The 27,819-nt window shown below is 41.1% G+C and overlaps 1 protein-coding gene across 4 annotated transcripts in view; it reads right to left on the bottom strand.

Moving 5' to 3' along the window:
* Positions 1 to 5,626: 5,626 nt before the first annotated feature.
* The window catches only part of PDE4A (phosphodiesterase 4A), a 497,889-nt gene continuing 475,696 nt past the window's right edge, over positions 5,627 to 27,819 (bottom strand). For all 4 annotated transcript variants that reach the window (XM_077470223.1, XM_077470224.1, XM_077470225.1 and 1 more), the window contains 4 exons: positions 26,237 to 26,391; positions 23,660 to 23,782; positions 20,166 to 20,348; positions 5,627 to 18,620 (listed from right to left, as the gene is read on the bottom strand). In XM_077470223.1, coding sequence (XP_077326349.1) covers positions 18,228 to 18,620; positions 20,166 to 20,348; positions 23,660 to 23,782; positions 26,237 to 26,391 — 854 coding nt within the window. In that variant the 3' untranslated portion in view covers positions 5,627 to 18,227. The remainder of the gene's footprint in view (positions 18,621 to 20,165; positions 20,349 to 23,659; positions 23,783 to 26,236; positions 26,392 to 27,819) is intronic.

Here is a 27,819-nt window from a genome sequence, read left to right as displayed (position 1 = left end):
TTCCACCCAACAACTCCTCCCCAGCTGGGCTGACTAGGTATTTAAGGAGGTCTGCCCCTGCCATCCAAGTTGGGGATTGGTCAGGGCTCCTTAGAACACCTCAGGCATCTTCACCTCTCTTCCCTGCCTCTCTTCTAGAATCCTCTAGAAGCCAGATGGAGGTAATCGAGAAGTGATGCTATCTATAAGTCACCAACCTACTCTGAGCCACTCCCAGCCCATACAGATCAAAACAGACAGGCCTAGCTTCCAGGTAGGCCTACCTAAACGTACCTGCTCTCACAAAATCTTAACTCTAGCACCTACCTAAGTAGAGGGTGCTACACTTTGTTGCAATTACATGGATATGGTTCAGGAATTCAAATGACTGGGAGATAACCAAGGCTTTTTTTCAGCGGGAAGGTGGGGGAATGCAGTTCCGGCACCCCCAGAACTGAATGTATGTGATAGCAAAGGGTACCGGGGTGGGCTGGAGGGTCTATTGACGCTGGCTGTTGGGGGATCTATTGCTGCTGGAGGGGATTTATTTTTGTGAAGGAAGGGGGTCTGTTGTTGCTGGCGAGTTCTTCTGTTGCTCGTAGGGGATCTATTATTGCTGGGGTAGGTCTTTTGTTGCTGAGGGGTCAGTTGTTGCTGGGAGGGATGTACTGTTGAGGGAAGGGTCTTTGTTGCTGACTGCTGAGGAATTTATTGTTTCTGGAAGGGATCTATTTTTGCAGGGGGGTTTATTGTTGCTGGTGGATATCTATTGTTGCCGGGGGTGAGTCTAAGGTTGCAGGGGGTCAATTGTTGCTGGGATGCTGGGAGGGATCTACTGTTGAGGGAGGGGTCTAATGTTGCTGGCTGCTGGAGTGTCTGTTGATGCTGGCTGTTGGGAGTCCATTGTTGCGGAGGTGGATCTATTGTCATTGGGGTGTCCATTGTTGCCAGATATATTTTACTGCCTTTCTTGTTATCAATGACCACTTCCCCCCTGGAAGGATTTGCCCCCTTAACGACCAGATCATTTTTTGCAATATGGCACTGCGTTGCTTTAACTGACATTTGGTGGTATTTGATTCACCTCTGCGGTTTTCTATTATTTGCGCTATAAACAAAAAAGAGCATCAATTTTGAAAAAAGTACAATATTTTGTACTTTTTGCTATAATAAATATCCAAAAAAAATAAATAATTTCTTCATCAGTTAAAGCCGATATGTATTCTTCTACATTATTTTGCTAAAAAATATTTCAATAAGTGTATATTGATTGGTTTGCGCAAAAGTTATTGAGTCTAATGAATAAATGAATGAAATACTTGTATAGCGCACAATGCGAACTGAATCGCCTCTAGTCTAAAAAATAGAGGATAGATTTATGGCATTTTTATTATTATTTTTTTTTTTTACTAGTAATGGCGGTGATCTGCGATTTTTATCAAGATTGCAACGGACACATTTTTGGGACCAGTGACATTTATACAGCGATCAGAGCTAAAAATAGGCACTGATTACTGTATAAATGTCACTGGCAGGGAAGGGGTTAACACTAGGGGGCGATCAAAGGGTTTAATGTGGAAAATGGACCCTCGCGCCACTAAGTGCTAAACGTGAAATAAATCTATGTGTATAAAAAATGGAAAATATTACAAAGTATAATAAAACAACCTGTGGGATGAAGAAAGTGCAAGTGCTGCTAAATAATACAGAAATGCAGCGGGACAAAAAATAGTAAACACAAACTATCACATAAATGAATAAAAATGAAAAGTCCTGCGCAAATCGTGCCACTGAAAAAATAGGATGATATATATAAATGTGAAAAACAAGAGTCAATGGAAAACTCATATAAATAAATACACCAATAAGTGTAGGTGTATGGTGAAAAAGCTTGAGAAAGAGCAGGACCAAATGTTCCAAAATATCAGGCTCTCAGAACTCTCACCTCCAAGCAGGTATAATCAGGCAAAATACAGATGATCCCAGTAAACTTCTCCTTTAATTCTCTGTGCACAATTCCCAAGTGATATAGACTTCTGCCACTAGAGGGCCAATTCAACCTCTTGTATGTAATACTGCAGCATTTGTATCTTCGTGGTATAAAACTTAAAGAGAACACAGAGGGGAGGAGGGAAGGGAGAGGAGAGAGGGGACTCCAATAGTGTAGTGGTTTCAATAACTAAATAAATTTATTAAGAGAAAGCAATGGACTCTCACATTTAAAAAGAAAGTTCAAACAGATAGAGATCTGGCGTGTACCGCCAGTCTTACGTTAGTCTTACGTTAGTTCCGGTTTGTCCTACGGCCACTCCCTAGGGAGCCATCCCTCCTTACCCTGCCAATACTCTAGCAATACCCTGCCAATACCCTAGCAATACTTTGCAATACTCTAGCAATACCCTGCCAATACTCTAGCAATACCCTGCAATACCCTGCCAATACTCTAGCAATACTCTGCAATACCCTGCCAATACTCTAGCAATACTCTGTGATACCCTGCCAATACTCTAGCAATACTCTGTGATACCCTGCCAATATCCTTCCTGCCAATACTCAGCAATACCCTGCCTGTAAATTTTTCAAATAAAACAGTTTTTTGAGAATCGTGATCTTCATTCTAAGCAAAAGAATCATGATTCAAATTTTTCCCAGAATCGTGCAGCTCTACCGGCTGGCCCCAGGCTTTGCAACTGAGAGAGTAGGCCCAGGAGTCTTGGGGCCTACTGATCCAGGGGTGGTCCTGTGCTGTCTCGCCTGCGGGGAGAGGCCAAGAAAAATTGAAGATCCAGGATTATTTTTTGCGCTATAAACAAAAATAGAGTGACAATTTTGAAAAAAAACGCATTTTTTTTTTACTTTCTGCTATAATAAATATCCCCCAAAAATATATAATGGCAGGGCAGCAAATAGAAATGGACGTACCTGTATGCCATTCTGCCGACGTACATCGTTGTGCGCCAGTCGGGAAGTGGTTAAAGTGGAACTTTATTCAGTTCAAACTGACAGGATTTTATGCCTCGTGCAGACTGAACTCCCCTGAACACCTTTCCTCCTAACAGGAGAAAAGTTGCTTAAAGCGGACCTCCAATCATTTTTTTCATCTTTCCATCTCTTAAATCTTCTGTCCTTGTCATTTTAACTTTGGATAGAAAAACATTTTTTTCTGCCAGTAAATACCTTATACAGTCCACTTCCTGTTGTGGTCATTAGCTTAGGCTAATGACAGCTCTCTCTCACTCTTGTGAGAGTTTGACAGGAAGGGAGGGGGGATAAGTCATAAGAGGGCCAATGAGAGCTGAAGAGCTGGAGGTGTGCCTCATTGTGTCTGTGTAAATCCAGGAAGTGAACAGGCAGCAGCTTCAGCTGCCCACAGTTAAAATGGCTACAGTCAAACTCAGTGGAGGGAGATTTCTGCAGCATATTTGGCAAGTACAGAATCGTAGTATATATAAAATATGCAAAGTGGTTGGAGGGAAGCTTCAGAATGGCAAAGATGTTTTTATTACAAATTATGTGAGACTGCAGTTCCTCTTTAAAAATGCCCCTACAGTCGTGTTTTGGCACGTTTAAATGCATCAAGCATATAGGTGTTAATAGAGTCCATTGGATGGAATATTAATTTATTCTGGCCATTGGAATGAGCGCTGAAGCACTACACGCATTTTGACACATCAAATTTATTTCTGCCCAAAAGCTCTCTTCCTGAATGTGCTGGTGATGTTTTTTTTATCTGCCTGTAAAGGCCTGTGTGTGCATGGCCACATAGACTAACACAGAGGTGCGTCTACAAGCACAAAAAAAACACAAATCCGACATTACAGAAAGATTGCCCAGGCCCTCCTCGAAGTTGCTGCAAAACTGCTTCAAGTCGCCTGGAAAAGTTGCACTACTTTCAGGTTACAGCAGTGTGAACTGAGCCTAAAGCCCCATACACACTATCAGATTTTCTGCTGATTGTTGTCTTCAGATTTACCAAAACCATGTAGTGCAAGGGCCTGCCTGATTGCATACACATTGAAACTCCTAAGGTTTGACCTTATATTATATGGTTTTGGTAAATCTGAAGGAAAAAATCAGCAGAAAATCTGATAGTGTGTATGGGGCTTTAGACATATCGGTTTTCAGTGTATTAATTGCTGTATATTGGCCCACCCATTGCAGCTATAACTCTTCTGGGAAGGCTGCCCACAAGGTTTAGGAGTGTGTCTATGGGAATGTTTGACCATTCTTCCAGAAGCGCATTTGTGAGGTCAGGCACTGATGTTGGACAAGAAGGCCTGGCACCGCTCCAATTTATCCCTAAGGTGTTCTATTAGGTTGAGGTCAAGACGGTCCAAATCACTTGGTGGAGGGGGGGATTATGGTGTGGGGTTGGGCTTGGCCTCTTAGTTCCAGTGAAGGGAACTCTTAAGGCGTCAGCATGCCAAGATATTTTGGACAATTTCATGCTCCCAACTTTGTGGGAACAGCTTGGGGATGACCACTTCCTGTTCCAACATGACTGCGCACCAGTGCACAAAGCAAGGTCCATAAAGACATGGATGAGTGAGTAAGGCTGCTTTCACACTGGGGCGGGAGCAGCGTCGGCGGTAAAGCGCCGCTATTTTTAGCGGCGCTTTACCGTCGTTTTAGCGGCGGTGTGCGGGCGCTAGCGGGGTGGTTTTAACCCCCGCTAGCGGCCGAAAAGGGGTTAAACCCGCCCGCAAAGCGCCGCTGCAGCGGCGCTTTGCCGGCGGTATTGCCGCGGTGTCCCATTGATTTCAATGGGTACGAGCGGTATAGGAGCGGTGAATACACCGCTCCTTCACCGCTGCAAAGATGCAGCTAGCAGGACTTTTTTCACCGTCCTGCCAGCGCATCGCTCCAGTGTGAAAGCCCTCCGGCTTTCACACTGGAGTTAAAGGGGCCGGTTTTTTTCAGGCGTTACACAGGCGCTATTTTTAGCGCTGTAACGCCTGAATACCGCCCCAGTGTGAAAGCAGCCTTAGGGGGGAAAGAACTTGACTGGTCTGCACAAAGTCCTGTCCTCAACCCGATAGAACACCTTTGGGATGAATTAGAGTGAAGACTGTGAGCCAGGTCTTCTTGTCCAACATCAGTGCCTGACCTCACAAATGCACTCCTGGAAGAATGGTCAAACATTCCCATATACACACTCCTAAATCTTGTGGACAACCTTCCCAGAAGAGTTGAAGCTGTTGTAGCTGCAAAGGGTGGGCCAACTCAATATTGAACTCTACAGACTAAGACGCTATTAAATTTTTTTATTTTTATCAAGGCAGGCCCCCTCAAAGTGGGAGCTCAGGTAGTTCTGAGATAAGGACAAAACTTTAGAGAGGTGCCTTGAAGCGGCTTCACATGTATTTGCACATTTTGCAACAAAAACTTTTGTTTTTACCTCGAAAACGTTTAAACAGTTTATTTTGGCTTTTTGTTCTGATTGGCTGAATAGTGTGCTGAGGAATTTTTGTATTGTGCAGTCTTTTCATAGCAACATAGGGATCCAATAAACGGTACTTTACATTCTGAAATTACACTGGGTTTATATTACGTGGTCAACATGTTGAAAAAGAGGTCAGCGGAGTTCTTGCTTAACCTAGTCAGCTGCAGACAGAGATCACACAATGAACATGGGAGACTCGGAAGGTTGAAACAGATGCAATGTATTGTTCATGACTGTCCAGAAGCTGTAATCCATGATTTTGGTAAGGTACATAGAACAGTGCAATGTGATAACAACAATCTCATAAAGAACGACTCTACAATTGGTCTATATTACACCATAGAAATATACAGAGTATGCAGCTATATGTCTCACCAGGAGCACTGACAGTATCAGCACCTCTCAAACCTGAGGCGCCCACCCATAGATTAAATGTACAATCTTAACATTATAGTATGTACAAAAAGAAAAAAAAAAATCACTTTATTTTTATATTTATATATATATATATATCTTTTATTCATTTATTTTAAACCAATCACTCTCAGCTAAAATAATAAAAAAAAAAAACTGTACAAGAATCATTAAAAGGATTCAATTGAGGCTTAAATCCACCTGTTGCCGGAATCGGGAGCTTTATTCAAAGCCGCTACTATCCAGCAGAGCAGGGGGACAAACACCCAGCAGCCCCAGGGAGGCCTACAATGCTTTATCGGTTGTACGGTCTCTCTGGCGTGTCTGGGGTTCCTTTATATCGATGGCTAAATTACAAAGAAACAAAACCTACAGTACTGTGTACAGAAATGGCGTTTCTTTTTTTTTTTTTTTTTTTTTTTGTTCATTCGTTTTCCACTCAAACTTTTTTTTTTGTTTGTTACCATGACATATCTTATTCCTAACAAGTAAAATATATTCCACACAAGATGGCTAGGAGACATCACAGCCTCCCTTCTATAGGTAGAGATGGCCGTATAAACTGACCATTTCGAAACACATGGGTGTGGCAGGTGGAACAAAAAAACAAAAAAAAAACAAGGCAAAATGTCAAGCAGTAACACCATCGATCCTTCACCGACCAACAAACACAAAATCTAGACTAGATCATAGTATTGCCAATAGAAATGCAGCAAAGGGGCTTTTACACCACCAGCAATGGACCATGGCTGATAACGTTTAAGGCCCAATTAAAATTTCAGTTTAAATACTTACAAGGACTATCAAAACAAAAGGTGTGCAAAGACAAAACAGGTCTAACACAACCCTTACTTGAAATAAAGGTGAATAATTCAGAGTGCGGCTATCCAGCTACATCTTTTCTACAACCCTTACTGAGTAAGAGCTAGAGAGCCCTCCATGAGCAGGACGTTATAAAATGTTCTGATTGCGTGTTGGATGTCTGCGGAGGAACCACCGCTTCCACAAAGCGACCAAAGCTCCTTCTTTGCAGCATGCTGGCTGGGGACAGGTTATTCTTCACAAGCTGCGGCTGCTTTCTAAAAGAAGCAAACGTTAAGACTTTGAGTACCTTCTGTTTTGATGCAGCAAGAACAGGCTCTCAACCTTCGTAACACAGAAGAACCCTAGAAAAAAAAATATTTGGCCTTATGGGACCCCTGCTGAAAACCTCTTTTCTTGAAGGCCCGTTCACACCGGAGTGATTTTCTGCTTGAAGCTTGTAGCTCTAACATTCAACAAAATCTCTTTCATTTCAATGGCCCCTGGTCACATCTGAGCATTTTGTCGCATGTAGCAAAACGCCTGTCATTCAAAAAAGTACATGAGCTTCTTTTAGGCAGATTGGCCCAATGGACTTTAATGGGAATGTCATAAAAACGCTAAAACATGAGTTTTACAAGCATTTTATGAGCACTTTGTTGCATGTTTTCTGGCAAAACAGCAGCTCCCCACCCCTAATCCTTTCCATTGGCTTAAATAAAAACACCTGAAGCTTGAATACACATGTAAAATGCTTGTAACATGCTTTTAAAATGCTCATAATACACTTGCAAAACTCTCATAAAAAAATGCCTGAAAATCACTCTGCTCGGGTGTGAACAGGGACTGATAAGGAATACAGCCACCAAGGCTGGATTCACACCTATGCAGTTTTAGTGCTTTTTGCATTTTGCAGATTTGCACTACAGTCCATTTAACATGGTTTCCTATGGAACACGTTCTGTAGTGCAAATCTGCAAAATGCACTAAAACTGCCTAGGTGTGAATCCAGCCTTAGTGCCCGTTCACACTACCGCGACTTGTCAGGCGACTTAGCCGCCTGACAAGTCGCGCTCCGTTCTGTACTATGGAACCGTTCTAATAGGAGCGACTCAAGACGCTCCGACTTAGAAAAAGGTTCCTGTACTATTTTCGGGGCAACTTCAGGCGACTTGCATTGACTTCTATACAGAAGTCATTTTGCAAGTCGCCGCTGAAGTCGTGTGCAGGTCGCGTCTGTGAGTCGCGCTGCAAGTCGCGTCGCCCCTGTGTGAACGGGCACTTAGGCATAAGCTCACGGTTTCTTCATCCAACCCAAATGGTTGGAACAGAAAAAGGACTGTATGTCAGTTAGAATCCCCCCTACAGATAGCTAAAAAGATCATTGGTTTTAGCCGTAACTTGTCCGAGAGGCAGAAAATACTGATTACTCGAGGAACCCCCAGCAGCCTCTGGAGGAACCCTGGTTGAGGAAGGTTGACCTATAATGTATTTTGCTTACTAAAACTAAAAGCTCAATTGCACTTTAAATTTGTAGGATTAAACCAAACTCGCTTCATTGACCCAATTTGTTCGCATCCACCTTGAATTCCAGGCTTTGCCCATCATCTTACCAAACCCTACCTACCTGATCACAAAGCACACCTATCCTAATTTTGCTTTTAAAACAAAACAATAAAGAATCTGAGAGTTTGGGAACAGTGAAGATAAAAAGTTGATTTATATAAAAGAGCTTTTAGGAAAATAAATGTGAACATATTATAAGTCCACTAGAACTGCACTTTGTGGATGGGGGGGGGGGGCTTATTTTCTCTAAACTGATAAGTTCCTTTTTAGTAGTTCCAAAGAGGAACACTGCCAATTGTTGGCTACAGCCATAGCTGAAATCAGAAAAATTAGCTATAAAAAATAAATAAATTACCAAGTCCGATGTCAAATATAGAACTCTCTGCAGAGATACACTATGGGCACTAATACATACAAAATTGTGGTGTTTAATTGGCAGCTCTTTAACATAAAATAACTTGTATTTTTGGTTTATTGGCTCTTCGATTAATAACATAAAAGTGGGAGAGTGAGAAACATTATTAGACAAACAAGTTAGGATGGCGGGGGTATAGGCATGTATATTATTTTATGAACATGAAATCGTGCATGACCCACAATCCTTTGCAGGAGCAGCCATGTTACTGTAAAATGTGTTACAAGCATTTTCAACGGCAGCTTTTTGCTCAATATAGAACATGATTTTTAGTAGGTTGCCTATGGTGTGTATATTATAGTTGTCTATTGTGGAAAGGTTAGTGAGCGTTTTCTATATGCAAGTACTTTCAGGTATCCAATACAACGTTGGAACCATGCAGCAGTCTCTCCTTGGTTAAAACACAACACTGTGTGTAAAGAGTCCAGACATTTTTTGGCCAGGCTCTACTAAGGGGAACAAAAGGGCAAACACATAGTACAGTATAGAATAGGCATATTGAAAAAGTTGAGCAAGCTCTCCACTAAATGAGAAAGTGCCAGCATATCTCTGCATTATCAGTAGAGTTCATGTACAATCTCTTCTCCTAACCTTTGCAATCAATGCTCAAGACCATCTGATGTAATAGTTTATCTCTATAAATGGGCAGATTATCTCAGTTTCCTTTCAATAGTTCAGCAATCTGACTCCGTGAATGGGTTCCCCTACTCCGAAGGGTCAGGTCTTCCCGCTGGCACATTACTGTGCTGCCAAACCTGCCACATTATCCCAATTTTGTGCAAATCCCATACACCCCCCCAGATTTTCAGAACAATATTTGGACACCAAGCACTTATTTTGTGCATCCTAGTTGTTGTGGTTGCCTTGCCCAGTAATTGGTAGCAAGGTGACTAACCAAAGGGCTGGGTATAGCCAGTCTTGGCCTTGTGCTACTCCTGTAGTAGGGACACCATTCAACAATAGAGATAGATATTGAAAATGGTTTCCATTACATTTCTCATAACTCTCTAGAACTCTAATAGGAAGGGTCTGAACATCCTAACACTCTTAGTCTGCTGAAAAAGTGCCGTGGGCAAGTAGCTCGTTCGGAAAGTCCGACAGACAGTCTGGCAGGAAGTCCGCCAGACTAAGTCCGTCGGATAGTCGGCTACGTGTGTACGCGACATAACTCTATTTTATAGCCTGACTCTTCCCTCTGCACTTCTGGGGGTTTCGCTGCAGGATATATAATCTTGGAGCATGTTAAAAAAAAAAAAAAAATTCAGAAGAATACATTTAGGCCAGCTGCTATGCAAATCATCTGACACTGCATATTTAACATCCTACATGCCAGACAGCCAATTTATACTGCCGAATTGTGGAAAAAAAAAAAAAAAAAGCCCCACTCTCAATGAAATCCTTCCAAAGCCCTGGTGAAGTGGCCTTTAAGACTATTAAAAGGTGTTGGTATTACAATTCAAATAAAAGTAAATTCTAGAATCTTAGAACTTGGATTTACTTAGCACTTTTCATCTTTTACTGAAAAGAAAGAACTGTCAGTTTTCCCGAGCAGTTTTTCTTGGCACAATACTTTGCCTAAAACAAACAACGTTCACATCATTTGCCATAACCAAGCCAGGTGACTGAATGTTAATCTGTGAAAGAATGTAAATGATAATTTATATATACTCAAGCTAGAACTAAAAATGTAAAACTATCTGCCTGAAGGATGTGGACAAAAATTGACTTGTGATTATTTATGGAACAAGAGAAATGGCCAATAATTTTCAAATGACAGATTATGGCCATCGACTATTGTTAATTTTACTATAGAGCACTCAATATGAAAACACTCAAGCAGCCCAAAATGATCACTATAGACTCGATCTTCTTATACATGGATAAATGCTAATTTAGGCTTCAAGTATTTCCACTTAGCCCTTAATTTCACGTTTGCTGGGTTTTTCACGATTCTAAAAAACAAAACAAAATAACAAGTGCAATAATAAGGCGCTGATCCTACCTAATCATATTTGAGTGATTTCACAACCATTTCTTTTTTTTAATTTTTATTAGGCAAAATATGAGCAGATGGAAAGTACGTTTTAAGGGAAAATGTTGATCACCTGACCATCACATCTAGTATAGGGCCAAAAGTTTGACTATGTTCGAGTGTTATTCATGAAAGGTTCTGGTTATACTATTCATTATACAAAGATATTTTAGACAACTGCCCACTTTCAACCACGTGGCAACAGTTTGGGGAAGACCCTTTTCTGTTCCAGCTTGACTATGCCCCTGTGTACAAAGACACCTATATAATGAAATGGTTTGACAAGTTTGGCCACATTGAGTAGCCTGCACAAAACCCTGACCGCAACCCTAAACACTTTTGGGTTTTACTGGATGGTAGATTGTGAGCCAGGTGTTGCCCAAAACTAGTACCCGATTTCACAAAAGCTTTTATGGGCAACTTAGCTGAAATGTCCACAGGCACACTCCAAAATCTAGCGAAAAGCTTTCTCAGAAGAGTGAGGGCTGTTATTTTGCAACTCCATAATAAAAGCCCATGGTTTTGGAATGGGAAGTCCAAAAAGCTCATAGAGGTATGATGGTCATGTGTCTACAAAGTTATGGCCTTACAGAATGTGTTAAAACTGAGGCCTAAGATAACCAACACCACAATATGGGTGAGATAATGCACATGTGAAAATGACATAGTTATAATATATGTGATGATATCAAAGCACTAGGCCCACCTCTCTTCCTACGCCAGGGCTTAACTGGACTTAGCTACTAGAGATAAGCATAGCATTCCACACCAAACGGAACAATCACAGATTATGGTGCTACTGTATTTTTTAAAGATTTACCATTCTTTACAAATACCTATGGCTCAAAATACATGAATTGACTAAAAAAGGTCCACATTAGTCCACAGTACTGGTTCAGCAATAAAGGCTTCCTTTTGTGTGTTTTTTTTTTTTTAAGATTTCCTTATATCTAGGTCCACCAAGAATGTCCAAACCAGTAGATGCGGTGAGAATGTGGTTTCATTTTAAGTGCCTGATCACCTCCTTTGCTGCTGATGGGACCAGCATATAACCAGGGTTAGGACTCCATAACTTGAGTGGTATGACGAATGCTCCCAGTCCTCCCTTTGACTACAGGCTGATCAAATGAATGAGTTGGGGAACTCTATGGCTCACTAGATCAAGGGTTACCAATATTCAGAGGTAATGCACATTTTCACTTCACCCAAATGCTCACAGTTCTATTTAAAAAGAATATCCAATAACAGTACTGTGATAGAGCATGTTGTAAGCGGTTATTCATTTTCTTTCCACAATAAAATGATGAAAATGATCATGTTAAGTAGGGACATTAGCATGATTAGCAAACATATAGAACACAAAAGCAAAATGGCTGATCTATTCCTTAATACAGGTTAGTGTCCACAGAAAAGGCTTAGTTTATCTTAAATAGGAAATAAAGTGCAAACCAGAGACCTTATATACTATGATTTCTATACAAGAATTTATGACTAGAGAATTTTCCAGACTCTATACAATCTTTACATAAGTGTTCATCTTGATAATCTGTATATATATTTGTATATAAATATTCATACTGTTATTTATTTTTTACAATCCTAAATTGTTGTCAGAACTTCTGTTAAAATACTTAATTGTTGTATTGAAGGTACCACCCCTTTTCTAGTTCTCGTCCTCTCCGTGACAAGAGAAGCCCATTGCATTAGAAAATGGAAGGGGCAGGTAACTCCAGCTTGGTAACCAATGCCAAAAAAGACTTCAGTAGTATGAGCATAAACAGCTGTAACTGGGTGTACATTCCCTTTAAATCTCGAAATCAAGACAGCTTTTCTCCAAGAGTATAGGGAGTGCTCTGACTTGGTCGAAGCTTGGCCAGCTAAGTTATCTCTTAAATATAGTGAAATCCGTCTTCAAGCAGCTATCTGTGGTGTAAATAGCAGAATTACTTTTCCCAGTAAAGCATAATACACTAAGGCAAGAATACAATTTGACAACTGCAAAATGATAGCTGGAAACAAGAAAAAAAAAAGTCCCAATAGGGTTAGAAAACTCTTTAGGTCAGGAATCACTAACTAGCAGACCACGGCCTGTATCTGGACAGCTGCAGTCCCACCATTTAGGAGCCAGTTCTTTCTTCCAGCCTTCACTGCTGTCATTAATCACAGCAGAGCGAAAAGCTGGAGCAGGAGCTGCTAGTGTTACTTTTCAAGTTAGCCAGCAGGTGATTCGTTCCTAGGATGCAGGGCAGTCCTAGCAACCAATCATCAGCTTGTTACGAGAAGTTAACTTTGGCAGCTCCTGCTCCTGCCTGTCCTGCAGAGCTGCAGGGGGTCTGTGATGTGAAAGGGGGGCAGAGCTGCAGGGGTCTGCGATGTGAAGGGGAGCGGAGCTGCAGGGGTCTGCGATGTCAAGGGGAGGCAGAGTTGCAGGGGTCTGTGATGTGAAGGGGGGGGGACGGACAGATCTGCGATAAGGGAGAAGAGCTGCACAGAGCTGTAATGTGAAGGGGGGGGGGGGGACAGAGGACACCACTGCAGGAAAAGGTGCTGTGGAAGGGGGCAGAGGACACTGCTGTGTAAAGGGGGGGGGGGTCTGAAGGTGAGGAGAAGATTGTGGGTCAGAGGACACCACTTTGTGGATAAAAGGGTCTTGATGTAAAGGGGGGCAGAGGACACTGCTTTAAAGGGGAAACTGATGTGAAACGGGGATTGTGGCAAGTAGGGGGACTGAGGACACTGATGTAAGAATAGGATTGTGATATAAGAAGAGGGAGGCTATGATGTGAAGGACCTGAGTCATCACTCAAATACGAGATTCAGACTACTGCTGGAAGAAAATTTTGGGGCTGGTTGCAGTGCATCGGCTGGTGTGCCGTGGGGCTGACGTTAGTGCAATGATGCAAAAACACTATTGTCACACAGACATCTCAAAAAGTTAAATTGCTGGCCGTATGGTGCAAGGCAGTGCACTGCACCATACTGAGGGAAGAAAAAAAAAAAAAAAAGTACTGCCAGCACACCGAGCCCGCACACCACTGGAACGCAACTGGATCGTGTTGTGAACCAGGCACATAGGAGAGAAGACACTTTGCCCAAGTGGTGGTACTGCGCTGGAATAGCTGCCCAATGAAGGCCCACCACATGTGGTGTGAGCCAGCCCTTACTGACTGGACCACTGTGAATTTTAATTCAATACCCCTGCTTTAGACCTTGTACCAATGCCATCAATAGGGGCCAAAGGGTAACAAAGTGTTGTTAGAAAGTTTCTCTACCCTTTCATATTCGATTATGACTGAAGTGTACCTGTACTATGAGAATGATCTTAAGTAATTATGAGAACCACTTAAAGTGATGGTTTTCAGTCATATTCAAACCTAACAAGTTTTGGCACCAGTAGCTACTCACGATTTCTTCTTCATTCACCCATGTAGCACAGGGAATGGTAAAAGGAAAACGTGGCTGCTACAGCACCAGGAGCATCTCTCCTTTCAGACATCCATTATAAAGGCCAATTCCCACCAAAATGCAGCTGTTTTGCTCTACTGACTTCTTGTTCAATCCCAGATAAACATATTTAGTGCACTCACATGCTCACAATGGACCGCATTTATGGAAAAAACTAAAGCCAATGAAATAGAACGGTATTTGCTCAAATACAGCACTATGCTGGCCTAGATTCTCAAACCTAAATGGTTGCTGGAAGCAAAATATCTATTTTCATTGGCTATAGTTTTTTACTTTTTAAATTAGACATTTTGTCCCATGATTCCCTGGGGGGACACCCAACAGTTTCCACACACACACACACACACCACTGTATAATGATATTCTTTGGAAGGATGCAAAAACTCATGCAGAAATAAAATGAAAAAGAAAACCAAATCAGATGATAAAAAATTAAGATTTTTGTTCATTCTCTTCACAGCAGACAGCCCTTTCATATAAATTATAAACACACACAGAAGGACTACTAAGACTATGGCAAATCAATTTTGGCTTAAGGCAAAACAGAATTACATATAAATATACATATGTTGCAAAGTCTGTAAGCTGCTTCTCCAGAACAGGTACAGAAACAAGATCATACATAGGAGAACTGGAGTGGTTGGGCGCAGTTGTGGCCAGTTGGTCCACAGACGCACTCATGAATGAAGCTTTGGGTTTCCATACTGGCTCCCTGCTGTTTGTTTTGACAGCAGATGCTCTTCGAAAACTGGCCAAATATTGTACAGGGAGTGTATAGCAGCAAAAAACGTATAGAAATAACTTGAATTTGGATGACTCAATAACTGCATCGATGGGCATCCGCTCACTCTGCAATTTTCAGAGCCTTCCTTATCAGGAACTCTCTTTCCCAGCGCAACCAGCAGTCAAATATTTTTTTTTTTTTCCCTTTTTTAAGAAGCAAGAATCTGATTGGTTGTTACAAGTAATAAAAACAGTTATTGTACCAATACACTGATACAGGTCCTCTCTCTGATCAATAGTCAGCTGAAGAAGTAATATTATAATTGGCTGTTATTACAAAATGTTCGTTCTGCCCGTATGTCATCTTACTTTGCAAGATCTGACCTTGTCCATGTTGCTGGAGCTAAAAACTTTGCATGAGAGTAGAACAAGGCTTAAAGAGGAGTTCCACCCAAAAGGGGAAGCTCTATTTATCTGCCGTCTCTACCCCATTCTATTGCTTTCTATCCCTATGTTATTGGGCAGGAAGAGATTGAAAATCCCCTCAGCTAGGACAAGACATCAAAAAATTTACCCAACAGAGGTTGACTACCCTTTCCTCAATCAATGCAAACTGGAAAAAAAATGTTTTGTTTGTGCTTTAAGCTCTTTAAGTCTAAAGAATATCTTATAGAGCAGCTAAAATAGAACAAAACAAGAGATCCTCCATTTAGTTGTTGGGAGGTCTGAAAAAGATGAGGGACCAGAGGTAGATGTTTTTTGAGCAGCCACTTAACAGGAGTCAAGCGTACTGCAGTTTTCCTGCCAAATAAGCCGTAGGGGTCTAACTAGATCAGGGATAGGTAAGCTTGGTACTCCAGTTGTGGTGAAACTACAAATCCCATCATGCCTCTGGAAGTCATGCTTGTAGCTGTCAGTCAGTCTTAAGACTTTTCTTTTTTTTTTTTTTATCAGAAATAATCTCATGCAAGTTGCATGAGGTTATTTCTGGGGTGTTAGAGTTGCCTACTAGAAGTAAAACATAGATGTACTCAATATAAAACTTTGAGCTCCATAAACCACCTCTTAGACCACATTGCACTTCGGTAAGATGCACTGAAGAAAACCCAAGGACATGGCACAACCAGACACTGAGCACAATTAAAAAATAAATTATGAAATACTCCTTTAATGTAATAATTACAATGGCAAATAGGCTGAGTTGGGTACTAAAGCTAAGGGCTTAAAGCGAACCTGTCACATACTTGAGTCACTCAAACTGAGCATATGATAAAAGATGCATAAGCAGAATTTTAGCATGCCAAAGCCATTGGCAGATTCAAATATACATGCAGTTGAAGTTGTATTCAAATTATGACTTTTCCTCTAGAAAATCAGCTTGGCCTTTTGACCCTACCCTTTACAAAGCTCCTTATTGACCAGCGAGGCCTAAAATTGAAAGACTAGCATGGAGGCCTAAGAGGCTGGAAGGGACAGGACCAAGCTCACCTTTTATTGGAAAAATTATAATTTCAACTTCTTATACCTCTGCATCCACCCAAGCTTTTGGGAATGCAGTTTTTTTAATAGATGGTATCTATTTATGCATTTTTTTTTTTGCTGAATTTGATTTGACCCAGTTTGTGATAGGCTTACTTTAAATGCAAGTCTTTAGGGTTCCCTAGTATGGGATTTCAGTCTGTGCTCTATTGTACTGTATTGCCAAATCTGATTTTAAACTGTACCTTCCTAATTTTTTTTTTTTTTAGACCGTCCTAAATGTTGATTAGCAATATATTTTTTTGGTGAAATACATTCAAGACCAGAAAAGCTCACAGTGGCCAAGAAACTATCTCACCTCATCTAATTCTCAGAAACGAATGGGCCTAAAGACACAAAATAGGAAACCCAAGAGTGAAAAACAAAAATCATGTAGAATGTCAGTCTTTCATAGAAGCAGCTTACAGATAAGCAAGTATTTTGGCAACAAAGACACATTCAAATAAATAATACAAAATATATAAACATCATTAAAACAAAACATATAAAAAAAGCAAAAGGAAAAAAAAAAACTGCTGGTGAAAAAAAATTAAAATATACATTTTATTTTTTTCTACCCTGCAGTTGCTCTACAGCTTGCCATCTCCTAAAATAAAAACCTTCACTCTGAGTGTATTGCCAGCGTGTGCAAGAGAGAACAAGGAATAAGAGTAAGGAAGACCGTCGGCAAAGCTGCAAGAGGCTCAGACAATTACAATCTCTCTGTCTCCTATATCAGTCCATCTTATCTTTTCTTTTATCTTTTTTTTCCCTTTTAAATCAGCAAACACCACAATTTTCGCAGTTCTATGGCGTTGAAGTGTATTTTTGTGAGAAAAGGCAATCAATAAATTATATGCATTTATAATTTTATATATATAAAATATGTCAAGAGATTTAAGAGAAAGAGAGAATTGAAGAATTAAATAAAATATTACTTTTTTTTGTACCAAAAAAAATAAAAATTATATATATTTATCTTTTGGAGGCTATATATTTCCACATTCTTTTTACCGTTTGGCTACCAGAGGGCGATTTAGAGTTGGGCTCCACCTGCCTCTCTGGCAGTGGAAAGGTCAGTTCTAGAACATTCCACCTCATATGAACAGAACACCGTGAACCCCTTGGAGGAGGTGAAAGTAAAGCCCTGTCTAACACACCTTTCAGCATTGTTGTTGCCATTTTGTTTTACCCAGAAACCTTTGCCATGGGAGCGCCATCTGCCACACAAAAAAAAGACACAGAGATACAAGTACATAAAAGGCACACACCTTTTCCACAGTCTCTGGAACCCTACATCACTCTCAGATGGAATAAAACACTCTGAGAAGTGAGCTCAGCTTGGCTGAGACAGTAGGTTTCTCTTTGTTTTAAAAATTAAAAAAAAAAAGTAATTAAAAAAATTCATTACATTTCTGCTCAGTCCTTGATGGGTATTTTTGTTCATTTTTTCCAAAAGAAAAAAAAATGGCTTTGTCATTGCATGCGCAAAAATAGGAACGGGGCTTGGTTTTCTTGTTGCATCCGTTTGAAAGGGAAATAAATAGTTTTTTTTGTTTTGTTTTTCAAAAATAAGAAGAAAAAAAAAAGCACTAAAAAAAAGAAATAAAAAACACATTATAGATTTTTTTGTAGAGAGTGTGTTGTAACTTACTTATGGCAACAAACTCCTATTCTGTGCAAAGTATCGGAATCTACAGTAATTGTGTTTGTTCCCCTTGAGAATACAAAAACAACCTTCAAAAAAAAAAAAAAAAGACAAAAATAAATAAATATGAAACTGGAAATTAAGCACATTTTGATCTCCATGTAAAACAGGTCTTTGTGTGTTATTAAACGTCTTAGAGTTCATTGTCTTCTGTCAGTAAAGTTCAGGATTCCGCAGAAGATGTGTCGTTTGATTGGTCATCAGTCTGTTCTGGTGACTCTTCCTGTGTTGTGGGGTCTTCTTCAATGTCCAGCTCAGGTTCTAGGATCTCAGGTGTTTGGAGCGCACAGCCCTCCTCTTCCTCGATGCCGCTGTTCCGGTCCTTGTCAGATTCCTCCGTTTCTTCCTCCAGTGTCAATTCAAACTGGAACTTTTCCATACCGGTCTCATCGTCTTTGTCTGGATCATCTGGTGGTGGGGACGGGCTTTGAGGTATCATGCCTTGGTACCAATCCCGGTTGTCCTCCAAGGTGTCCAGGATATCCTGAGCATCTGGGTGAACAAGATCCGCCCAGGTCTCCCACAACGGATGGACAATGTAATCAATGAAGCCAACCTGTTGATGTACACAAAAACATGGGATGTAGACAATGTATAAAGGGTCCAACCGATTTATGATCATTTCTAACATGGTTGCATAACAGAACTTCACTGCAATTTCAGCCCTTTTGTTTACTGGTTATTTCTGAGCACCGCAGCTAAAAACCCATGTCTAATCTCTGAAAAAAAAAATGGGGCTAATTTACTAAAGGAGGGGTTAGAGCATGTTGACTTTACAAAGTGAACTTTCAACATGCTTAGCTAAAAAAGAATTTCACTGTGCCTCTGCTAGATGTCTTCTGGGAAATCTAGAAGAGGAAGACCTTCGGGCTTTTCAAAAGATATTGTTTTGATTTTTCTTTTTTTCTCAAAAAAAAAAAAAAATAGCTTTAAAGATGGAAACAACCTGATCCCCCTAGCTTGCATGTGAATTGATTTAATAAATAAAACTCCACCTATGTACAAATTGACTTATACCGCGAGGGGATGTCCAAAAAACAAAACAAAAAAAATACATTTGGTTGAGTTGGATCTCTGCAGTTTCAGGCAATATAGATGCTCTGGTGGCTATGATCCAGATATGTCATTTGCATGCCTTAGAACGTGCCTACATTGGCTATCTTGCCATATGTGCCTTAAAGAGGAAGTAAAGGCACTTAAAAAAAAAAAAAAAAATGCAACCTGCAAGGCAAAGGCATAATGAGCTAGTATGCATAGCATACTAGCTCATTATGAATAACTTACCTGAGAACGAAGCCCCCGAAGCGGTCCTCCGTCTTCATGTTCGCCGCCGCCATGTATCCCGGAATGACTTCCGGGTCTTGCTGCTCCGGCGCTGTGATTTGCCGGAGCCGCGATGATGTCACTCCAGCGCATGCGCATGGGAGCCAACATGAGCGGCATATCGCCGTGATCTGCGGCCTGCCCAGTGCACCTGCGCGTGGCTGTCTTTTTGTAAATATCTCCTAAATCATATAGGTTTAGGAGATGTTTCTTGGACCTACAGGTAAGCCTCAATCTAGGCTTACCTGTAGGTCAAAGTGGTTTGTAAGGGTTTACAACCACTTTAAGTTGTGTATTCACCAGCTGTTTATTGATTAAGATTGTACTTATGATGGGCTTTGTAAATGATGTTTGTGTGCCTTTTGTAGGCGAATGCCTTTATATCAGTATATCTTGCTGGCTTGTCATTGTGTACCCTGGTTGGTGTTATATGTTTTGTTAATGATAACATTTACAAAACACTTAAAAAAAACGAAAAAATTATTTTTTTACATAATTACATTGGTCCAGCTTTTACGTCAGTACTGGGGGAAGTGAGAAAGACTACTTTCCATATTAAACTATATTGTGGCAGCTTCTCTGGTGCTGACGGTCCTCCAGCCCTTCCCAACACTGCATGCTGGGACAATTGAAGCAATGGTGAATTTCAACAACTACTACTTAAAAGTTGATTTCTGTTCCGTACATGACAGGGCCTATTCTGTAATGCTGTAAGACATTCAGGACACAGACTAAGCATTTAAGGAGGGAGGATTTTGTATCCAATATGGAAATGTACCTGTGATTTCTCAACAGAGGCAGTGTGCTTGTCACACATAGGACTTATCTCCATCCCCCTTTCCCTCTCTTTGTCTCCCTGTCTGAAGAACTCCTCCAAGATGCGGTCAGTCCACTGCCGATACAGTTCCAGTGGTTTGGTTGGGTTGCTGAGATCCGCACAGTGTACCATGTTGCGAAGAACCTGTGGCAGCAGAAAGACAACAAAGCAATCAGACGCAAGATCAACTTAAATGCGGAAATAGGTAAAAACAGTCAAACTGCAAGAAGAAAATAAATACACGTGAATATAAACAGTACAGTTTGCGGATAACAAAATTCATCAATTCAAATAAAAATTCTGGAGGTGTCACCAATACAATATTTTCTTTCCTAGTCCAGATGTGGACATGCTGATGCTGTGTAGCCAAACTGCATACAGGACAGAAAATTCTAACTTCTCCATATGTCTTGGTGAAGTGACACAGAAAGGGGCTCAGATCTTCATAAGAAATAATGGTTTTCTGTTACTTGGGCATTTCACATGCAAACTGTGCTATGTCTAGTTCTTTACTTAGGTGGGTCACTACCTTGACAGACAGGCAATATGCACGAACTTGCATGAAACAATTATGTTGGCTATGCCAAACAGATTCTTCCTTTTATTTCCTAACCTGCCCCAATGTTCAAGAAAGGGACAACCTAATTGGTTATTATAGCCAAAGAGTTCAGACACGTTGAGCTACAGTAATGGGTGGTTTATTCTTTATATCACTAAAGCTTTCTGTTCTCCATTTGCCATATTTAAATTGGAAACTTTTCCAAAAAAAGAAAAAAACAACTGAAGTTATAAAGTCATTTCCTAAAGTGTCACTAAACCCACATCATAAAAAAACTATCAATAAATGCTGTATTATATGCTGTTTATACTCACTCAGTCACTATGAGATTTGTTTTCTGTATTCTGCAAATAACTTGGTTGATCCTGCTGCTCTTTATCTGCCCCATCTGTCCATGTCCCCACTGCAGTTGGAGATTTTGCAGAGCATTGTTGGCAACTCTGCACATGCTCAGTTTTCAGTGAGTTTCTATGCTGAGCATTTCTTCCCTATCACATCTGAGCAGACCATGTGACTATAGAGTCACACACGTGAGCGTATACATAGTGGTAAAGGACAGCCCACTCCCTCCCTCTGCCATACCCACTAACCAGCTAAACCCAATGGGGGTGGGATATTATATGTAGATTAATGGAGGCTTCACCTCCCTCTTATTCTAGGACACAGGCTGGAGGCTCGTGACACAGCCTGTGACTGGCAGAAATCTGCCCACGCCATGTTATTGCCAAAAATAATAAAGGTTTGCTTACAAATATATATTTGTATGACAATTTAAAACAGTTTATTGATATTCATTTTTTTTATTTTTACTCTGGGTCCCAAAGGCTGTTTGAACATGTGACCCACAACAGAGGACTAGAAGCTCCTCCTGCCACGGTGTACTGGCAGACAGGCTGGGAAAGATCTGGGCCATGTGACATCTGTATATCGCTTAGGAAAAGAGTACCTAGATTTTTATTTTATTTTAATTAAAATAATTTCAGTGCCATCATCTATATACAGAAATAGAAGGGAAAATATAAATTAAACAAACAGTGTGTGTTTAGTATCACTTTAATTATAATTAAGAATTTATTTTCTATTTGAATCTGCATCCTCTGTTCCCAAAAATATATTTCCTTCCATGGCAATACTGTAAAATAATTTTCTGCTAATGTGATTGATCAAATACTTTTCCTATTGACTTATTCTCCTGTTAGCCCTTGTACACACGGTCGGAAATTTCGCCGGAAAATGTCCGATTGGACCATTGTCGTCCGATAATCTGACCGTGTGTGAGCTTCATCTGACTTTTTCCGTCGGAATGTCCGACCAACAAAGTTTGAGAGCTGGATATAAAATTTTCCGACAACATGATCCGATCGGACTTTGCCCGATCGTTTGTAGAGAATTCCGATCGGACAAATTGCCATGCATGCTCAGATCAAATTACGAGACCAAAGCTATTGGTTACTAGCCTGAACGTAGTCCCGTCGTAATGAATGAACGTCATCACGTACCGAACGATTGGATTTTCTGACAACTTTGTCCGATCGTGTGTATGCAACACCAGTTTTGGACAAAATCTGTCAGAAAAAATCTAACGGATTTTGTGGTCGGAATTTCCGACCGTGTGTACAAGGGCTAAGAATGCCGAGACTGAGAAGGCGACTGTAGCAGGCTCACCATTGGAATTGGCACAGGTACACAAATGGCCTGTTTTATCCATAGAACAAAAGCAGGTAAAAACTGAAAAATAAAAAGTTTGAGCAAATCCATGCCATGCATATAATGGACTGGCAGAGAATTATCTGATCATCTGAAAAAAAGTTGAATAGCACCTTGGCGCCTCCATATTTATAAAAGACCATTATCCATACATTGCAACATGAGCTGAGTAGGTTTAAAAAAATATTACAGTTCATACTGTAAGCACATATACCATGTGTTCAAGGGTATAGGTTAGACAAGATAAGATTCTGCTCTTGATGGAAGATATTCACAACACACTAGAACAGTGATCTCCAAAAAATGGCCCTTTGCTTACCTTTGTTCAGCCCTTGGGGCACCAATCCTCCTGATACCTATGATTGGGCACTATTCCTTCCACTTACAACGATGGGGTGCTATTCCCCCCACTGACACCAAGGATGGGGAACAATTCCCCACACTGACACCAACAATGGGGCACCATTACCTCCACTTATACCGACGATGGGGCACTAGTCCTCCCACTAACACTAACAATGGGGAACTATTCCTTCCACTGCCACCAACTAAGGAGCACTATTCCTCCCACTGACACCAACGATGGGGCACTAATAATTCCTCTAATACCAAAGATGGGATATTGTATACGCCCACTGATGCAAAGACATTTTCTACTCCATGGCCAGCCCCCCTAAAAAGTCTGAAGCATAATAAACTGGCCCTTTGCTTAGAAAGTTTGGAGACCCCTGCACTTGAACACCTGTCTGTAGGGCGAATGAAGGAAGGTCTTAAAATGGTTTGATATTTTGTTAGACAAAATGCACTAAAGAACTTTTCATTGCTACCGCCTATCTAAAGTTTGGTGCTAACACTTCTCTATTGTTTAGATGGCAAATCTGCAGGCATTCAGTAAAGACATGGTTAATGTAATACCCTTCAGGGATTTGTCATTTTATAGCTGGATGTAAGAGAAAGGGACCATGGAGGATCTGTACTGAGTTACACATAATGGAAATGCCACATTTTGTGTAGTGCTGTGTAGTGGCTGGAGCTCTGTATATTGAAATTACAAGTATAGGCCTTTTCTCCCATGAGGACCTATTTTACTTGTTACAACAAAACAGGTCTACTTTAAGTCCATGTTAGCGCCATAGTTTGTAGTATGGCTATGTATAACATCAGCACTCTATATTCCTCTTATACTGACCTGTATCCTGTCTGTGTAGTTATCCAGCAACAAGACACCAGAACTGGTCACCTTTTTGGTCTCCACCATGGTCTTTAGATCAGCCAACAGGCTCATGTGTTTGGACATGTCTGTGGCTAGAACCTGATAGGAGAAATCAAACTGTAAATTTTGGAATATATTTCCCTTATACAAGTTCAGTGTGAGAAACAATAGAAAACATTATACATATGGTGATCATCATCTTGAATTGTGTAACTTTATTAGCAGAGACAAAAATGATCATTCATTTGAAAGATAAAAAGTTATGAAGGGTAGTCTGTTGGCCAAAATGGCTACTTTAGCTTTAAAAATGTGTAGGGCTTTTGTTTGACAGTCTCGGCTACAGAGTCCTTTCAAAGATACTCGACCTACTTACCTTAATTTACATTATCATTCATTTTAAGCCAGGGAGGTGCGGTGAGGTCAGTATCTGGTGAGGCACTGTTACACACAGATACACACAGGTTACATAGTAACAAGTTACCTATTCGATTCCCATTAGCTACCAACAGTCCTGATTGAAAACAAATGAAAGTGCCATATATAATCTATATAATAAAATAATAGAATCTGAACTATTCTCCGATTTTATATATATAGCACCTTCATTAGTTCTCATAGTTTATTCATTTAACCAGCATAATGACTTGTTTTAGCATATGTAAACCTCCTCTGTAACTCTAAACATGTAACCTGTAAACATTTTTAACGCGTCGCCTATGGAGATTTTTTAAGTACTGAAGTTTGGCACCTTTCCCCGTGTGTGTGAAATTTTAAAGCATGACATGTTAGGTGTCCATTTACCCAGCATAACATCAAAGTCTTCAGATATGGCCAAATGCTGTGCCTTTATGACAGGCAAATCTCTAGCACTTCCTCATGGTGCTGTAGTTTGCTTGCCCCCTCCCTGTCTCTTGCACATTCTTACTAGCAAATGAAGCTGTTCATCACGGTGATGGACAAACAGCGTGAGGAGCAGGACCTTGAAACAGTTCCTAACAGAATAGCCTGGAATTTGGCTGTATCTTCAGTGTTTTTAAAATGGATAGACGTTTATGTTTTAAAGGTGCCTGAACTTTACATCTGCAGCATGTTTTTAATCTCTTTAAGATCAAACTCACCTGTTAGCAAACCTGTTCCCGTCACCATCCATTATGCCTGGTCAAAAATGTGTGTAGTGACAAGGCATAATTGTATGAAAAATGTCAGATTACACAGAAAGTTATTAAAGTTATTAAAGTGATGTTCCACACAAAAAAAAAAAAAAAAGAAGAAGATTACAATTCCTAAAAAAATAAAACATTTAGAATTTTTTTTTTTAACTCACCTCTAAATGCCTATTGCTAGGGGGTCCTTCGTAGTCTTCCTCCTTCAGTGCCTGGGCTGGTGACATCACTTCCCCTCTGTGCAGGAAGGGCTCAGCTCTGCCCCGTCCCTCCTGTCAGTCATCTGGGACACGTGACAGGTCCCAGATGACTGCGCGGCTCCGTCGCTCATGCATGCGCAGTGGGTGCCCGGCTGTGAAAACTTCATTCCCCCGCATTGCTGGACCCTGGGACAGGTAAGTGTCCGATTATTAAAAGTCAGCAGCTGCAGTATTTGTAGCTGCTGACTTTTTTTTTTTTTTTTTTTTTTTTTTTTTAAGGGGAACTCCTCTTTAAACAAAATTTTACAGATATACCATATGGAGTACCCCCACGTAGAAGCTGCTGGAGAATTGGGATTCACCTTGCACAGCCAGGCACACCAAGTTTCTCAGAGTCAGAAAACAGTCCAGTACTTTATTTTTTTGAGGGGATACAACTTGGGTGGGGAGTAGGGGTATTATGGGGATGCCCGCTTGACTTTAGAAACATCTTCAGGGACAACTTCTAACATATACAGTCCTATATACAGCTCCTTTTCTTCCTTGCTTGCAGAACCACCAGTTGTGTCACTATGTAAAAATTTGTAGCACTGGCACATTACAGGCAGGGACTCGCAGCCCCTATACTTGTAGGATGTAGAGTGACACCACCAAAACCTTTACTGCATTTCCTCCTGTGGTCACCAATCCCAGCACCACCTCTTCAGGCCCCGCCAGCCCCCCTGGCTACAGCTGCCTCTTTTACTAACCCTCCTGGTTACTTCACCATAATCCTCCCAGACTAACACTCTCCAGTCCTCCAAGACTGACACAAAGAAGATCTACCAGACGTGCTGACTCTCCCTCTCCTGCTAGCCTTACACCCACTCCTGCGCATCCAGGCAAGGATTCTTCTGTGTGTTGTAAAGGGTCCCTCCAGCACCCAAGCCCCAGTCCCCAGGTCACCCCCCCCCCCGACTGGGGGGGGGGGAACGCTCAAGGATCACCGACAACCTCCTCAGCACTCCATCTCCATCTTCCACCCAACTGCCCCTGCTGGCATGACCCCAGAGTATTGGTGCACGTTCCCTGCCAGCCCACCTACTGGGAATTGGCTGGGGTCCTCATTAATACTCCAAGCAGCTCCTCACAGACTCCCTCCTCCCTCCTGGCCTAAAAGACACAAACTTTGCACACATCGGCTAGCTTACCATATCGATCACCATCTTCCTCATCGTTTGCCGCTGCCGTTTGGGCAGGTTTTGGAAGATGTCGCAGTTCTCCTCTTGAAGTAGCTTGAACCCTACAGCCAGGTGATGATTTTCTAACACGGACTCATCGTTGTACATTAACGCCAGTTCTGAATCTAAGCGGGATAGAGAAATAGTGAGCTTGTCACAAATCACAACACACAATATATAAGAGTTGCACACACCACTCTCACCTCTTTACAGGCTCTACAGTGTTGGGTTGTATAAACAGGGTGAGAGAAGGACAAAGGAAAAAGTCTCACTTAGCCAATCTGCTATCCTAATCACTGCAATTTGATCACTGAGGGACTTGTGTAGATATATGTCATGTTTATTTAACTGCATGAAATGAATACTCCAAAAGTCAGACCTGGCCTGGCATGTTACGCAGAGCACGTTTTTTTAAATCTGGTTTCATAAATTAAAAAGAAAACACATTATGCACGCTGGGCCTAAATCATAGAAACCTATCACATCAGGGATGCAGGGACCCTGATGAAGTCAAGTGCTTTACACACGAAACGCGTTGGATTTCTTACACCCATTACTCGCTGATGTATGTCAAGTGGATTTCCTTGTTACATAAAAGCAGAGATGATGGGCTTAAAGATAAAGAAAAGGCAACTTGAAAACCATCCCTTGCAGTATGGGCTGAACCCAGATTGCAAGGGATGAGAGCTTGTTTTTGACTAGGGGAGAGGAAAAACTTTTTTACTTTATTCTCTTCTCCCCCAGCAGATGACATTCCCCCATGCTCTGGTGGTGGACTGTCCCTCAACGCCATCATATCCCATTGCAGGGCTATGGACCCCGTTTTGGTCTTGATGTCGTCAGGACCCTAGACTGCTGAAACATGGGAGGTAAAAGCTACAGGGACAAGCAGAGAATTGGTAAAGTATTTTTTTGGGGGGCTTTCCTAAACCAAAACGAGCAATTAACCCCTACAGTCCCACTGTAAGGGATCATGATTTTGTCGCTTGGAGTTGGGCTTTACATCTATTATTCCCCGACTAACTGTGCAATATCTGCTTATCCTGAGCGGACCCCAGATATGCAAGTTACAAGTACCTTTATCGAAACACTGAACTGTTGCATTGTATATCCCTGTATGTTGCCATCGTTCAGGTGCTTAGCTAATCGTTTTTTGAAACTACAGATACTCCCCGCTGAGACCACCACATGTCGAAGGGAATTCCACATCCTTGCCGCTCTTACAGTAAAGAACCCCCTGCGCAGATTAAAGTTAAACCTCTTTTCTTCTAATTTTAATGAGTGGCCACGAGTCTTTAATAAACTCCCTTCCGTGAAAACATTTTATCATTATTGTGGGGTCACCAGTATGGTATTTGTAAATTAAAATCATATCCCCTCTCAAGTATCTCTTCTCCAGAGAATAAGTTCAATGCTTGCAACCTTAATATGCTCCAGACCTTTTATTAGCTTTGTTGCCCTTTTCTGTACTTGCTCCATTTCCAGTATATTCTTCCTGAGGACTGGTGCCCCGAACTGGACAGCATATTCCAGGTGAGGCCGGGAACAAAATC

The sequence above is a fragment of the Lithobates pipiens genome, unplaced genomic scaffold (genome assembly GCF_037356315.1).
Source record: "Lithobates pipiens isolate NorthernLeopardFrog02 unplaced genomic scaffold, aLitPip1_a1.2 Scaffold_8, whole genome shotgun sequence".
NCBI classification, from domain to species: domain Eukaryota; kingdom Metazoa; phylum Chordata; class Amphibia; order Anura; family Ranidae; genus Lithobates; species Lithobates pipiens.
The sequence above is the reverse complement of the archived record's forward strand: the minus strand, read 5'-3'. Positions and strand labels throughout refer to the sequence as shown.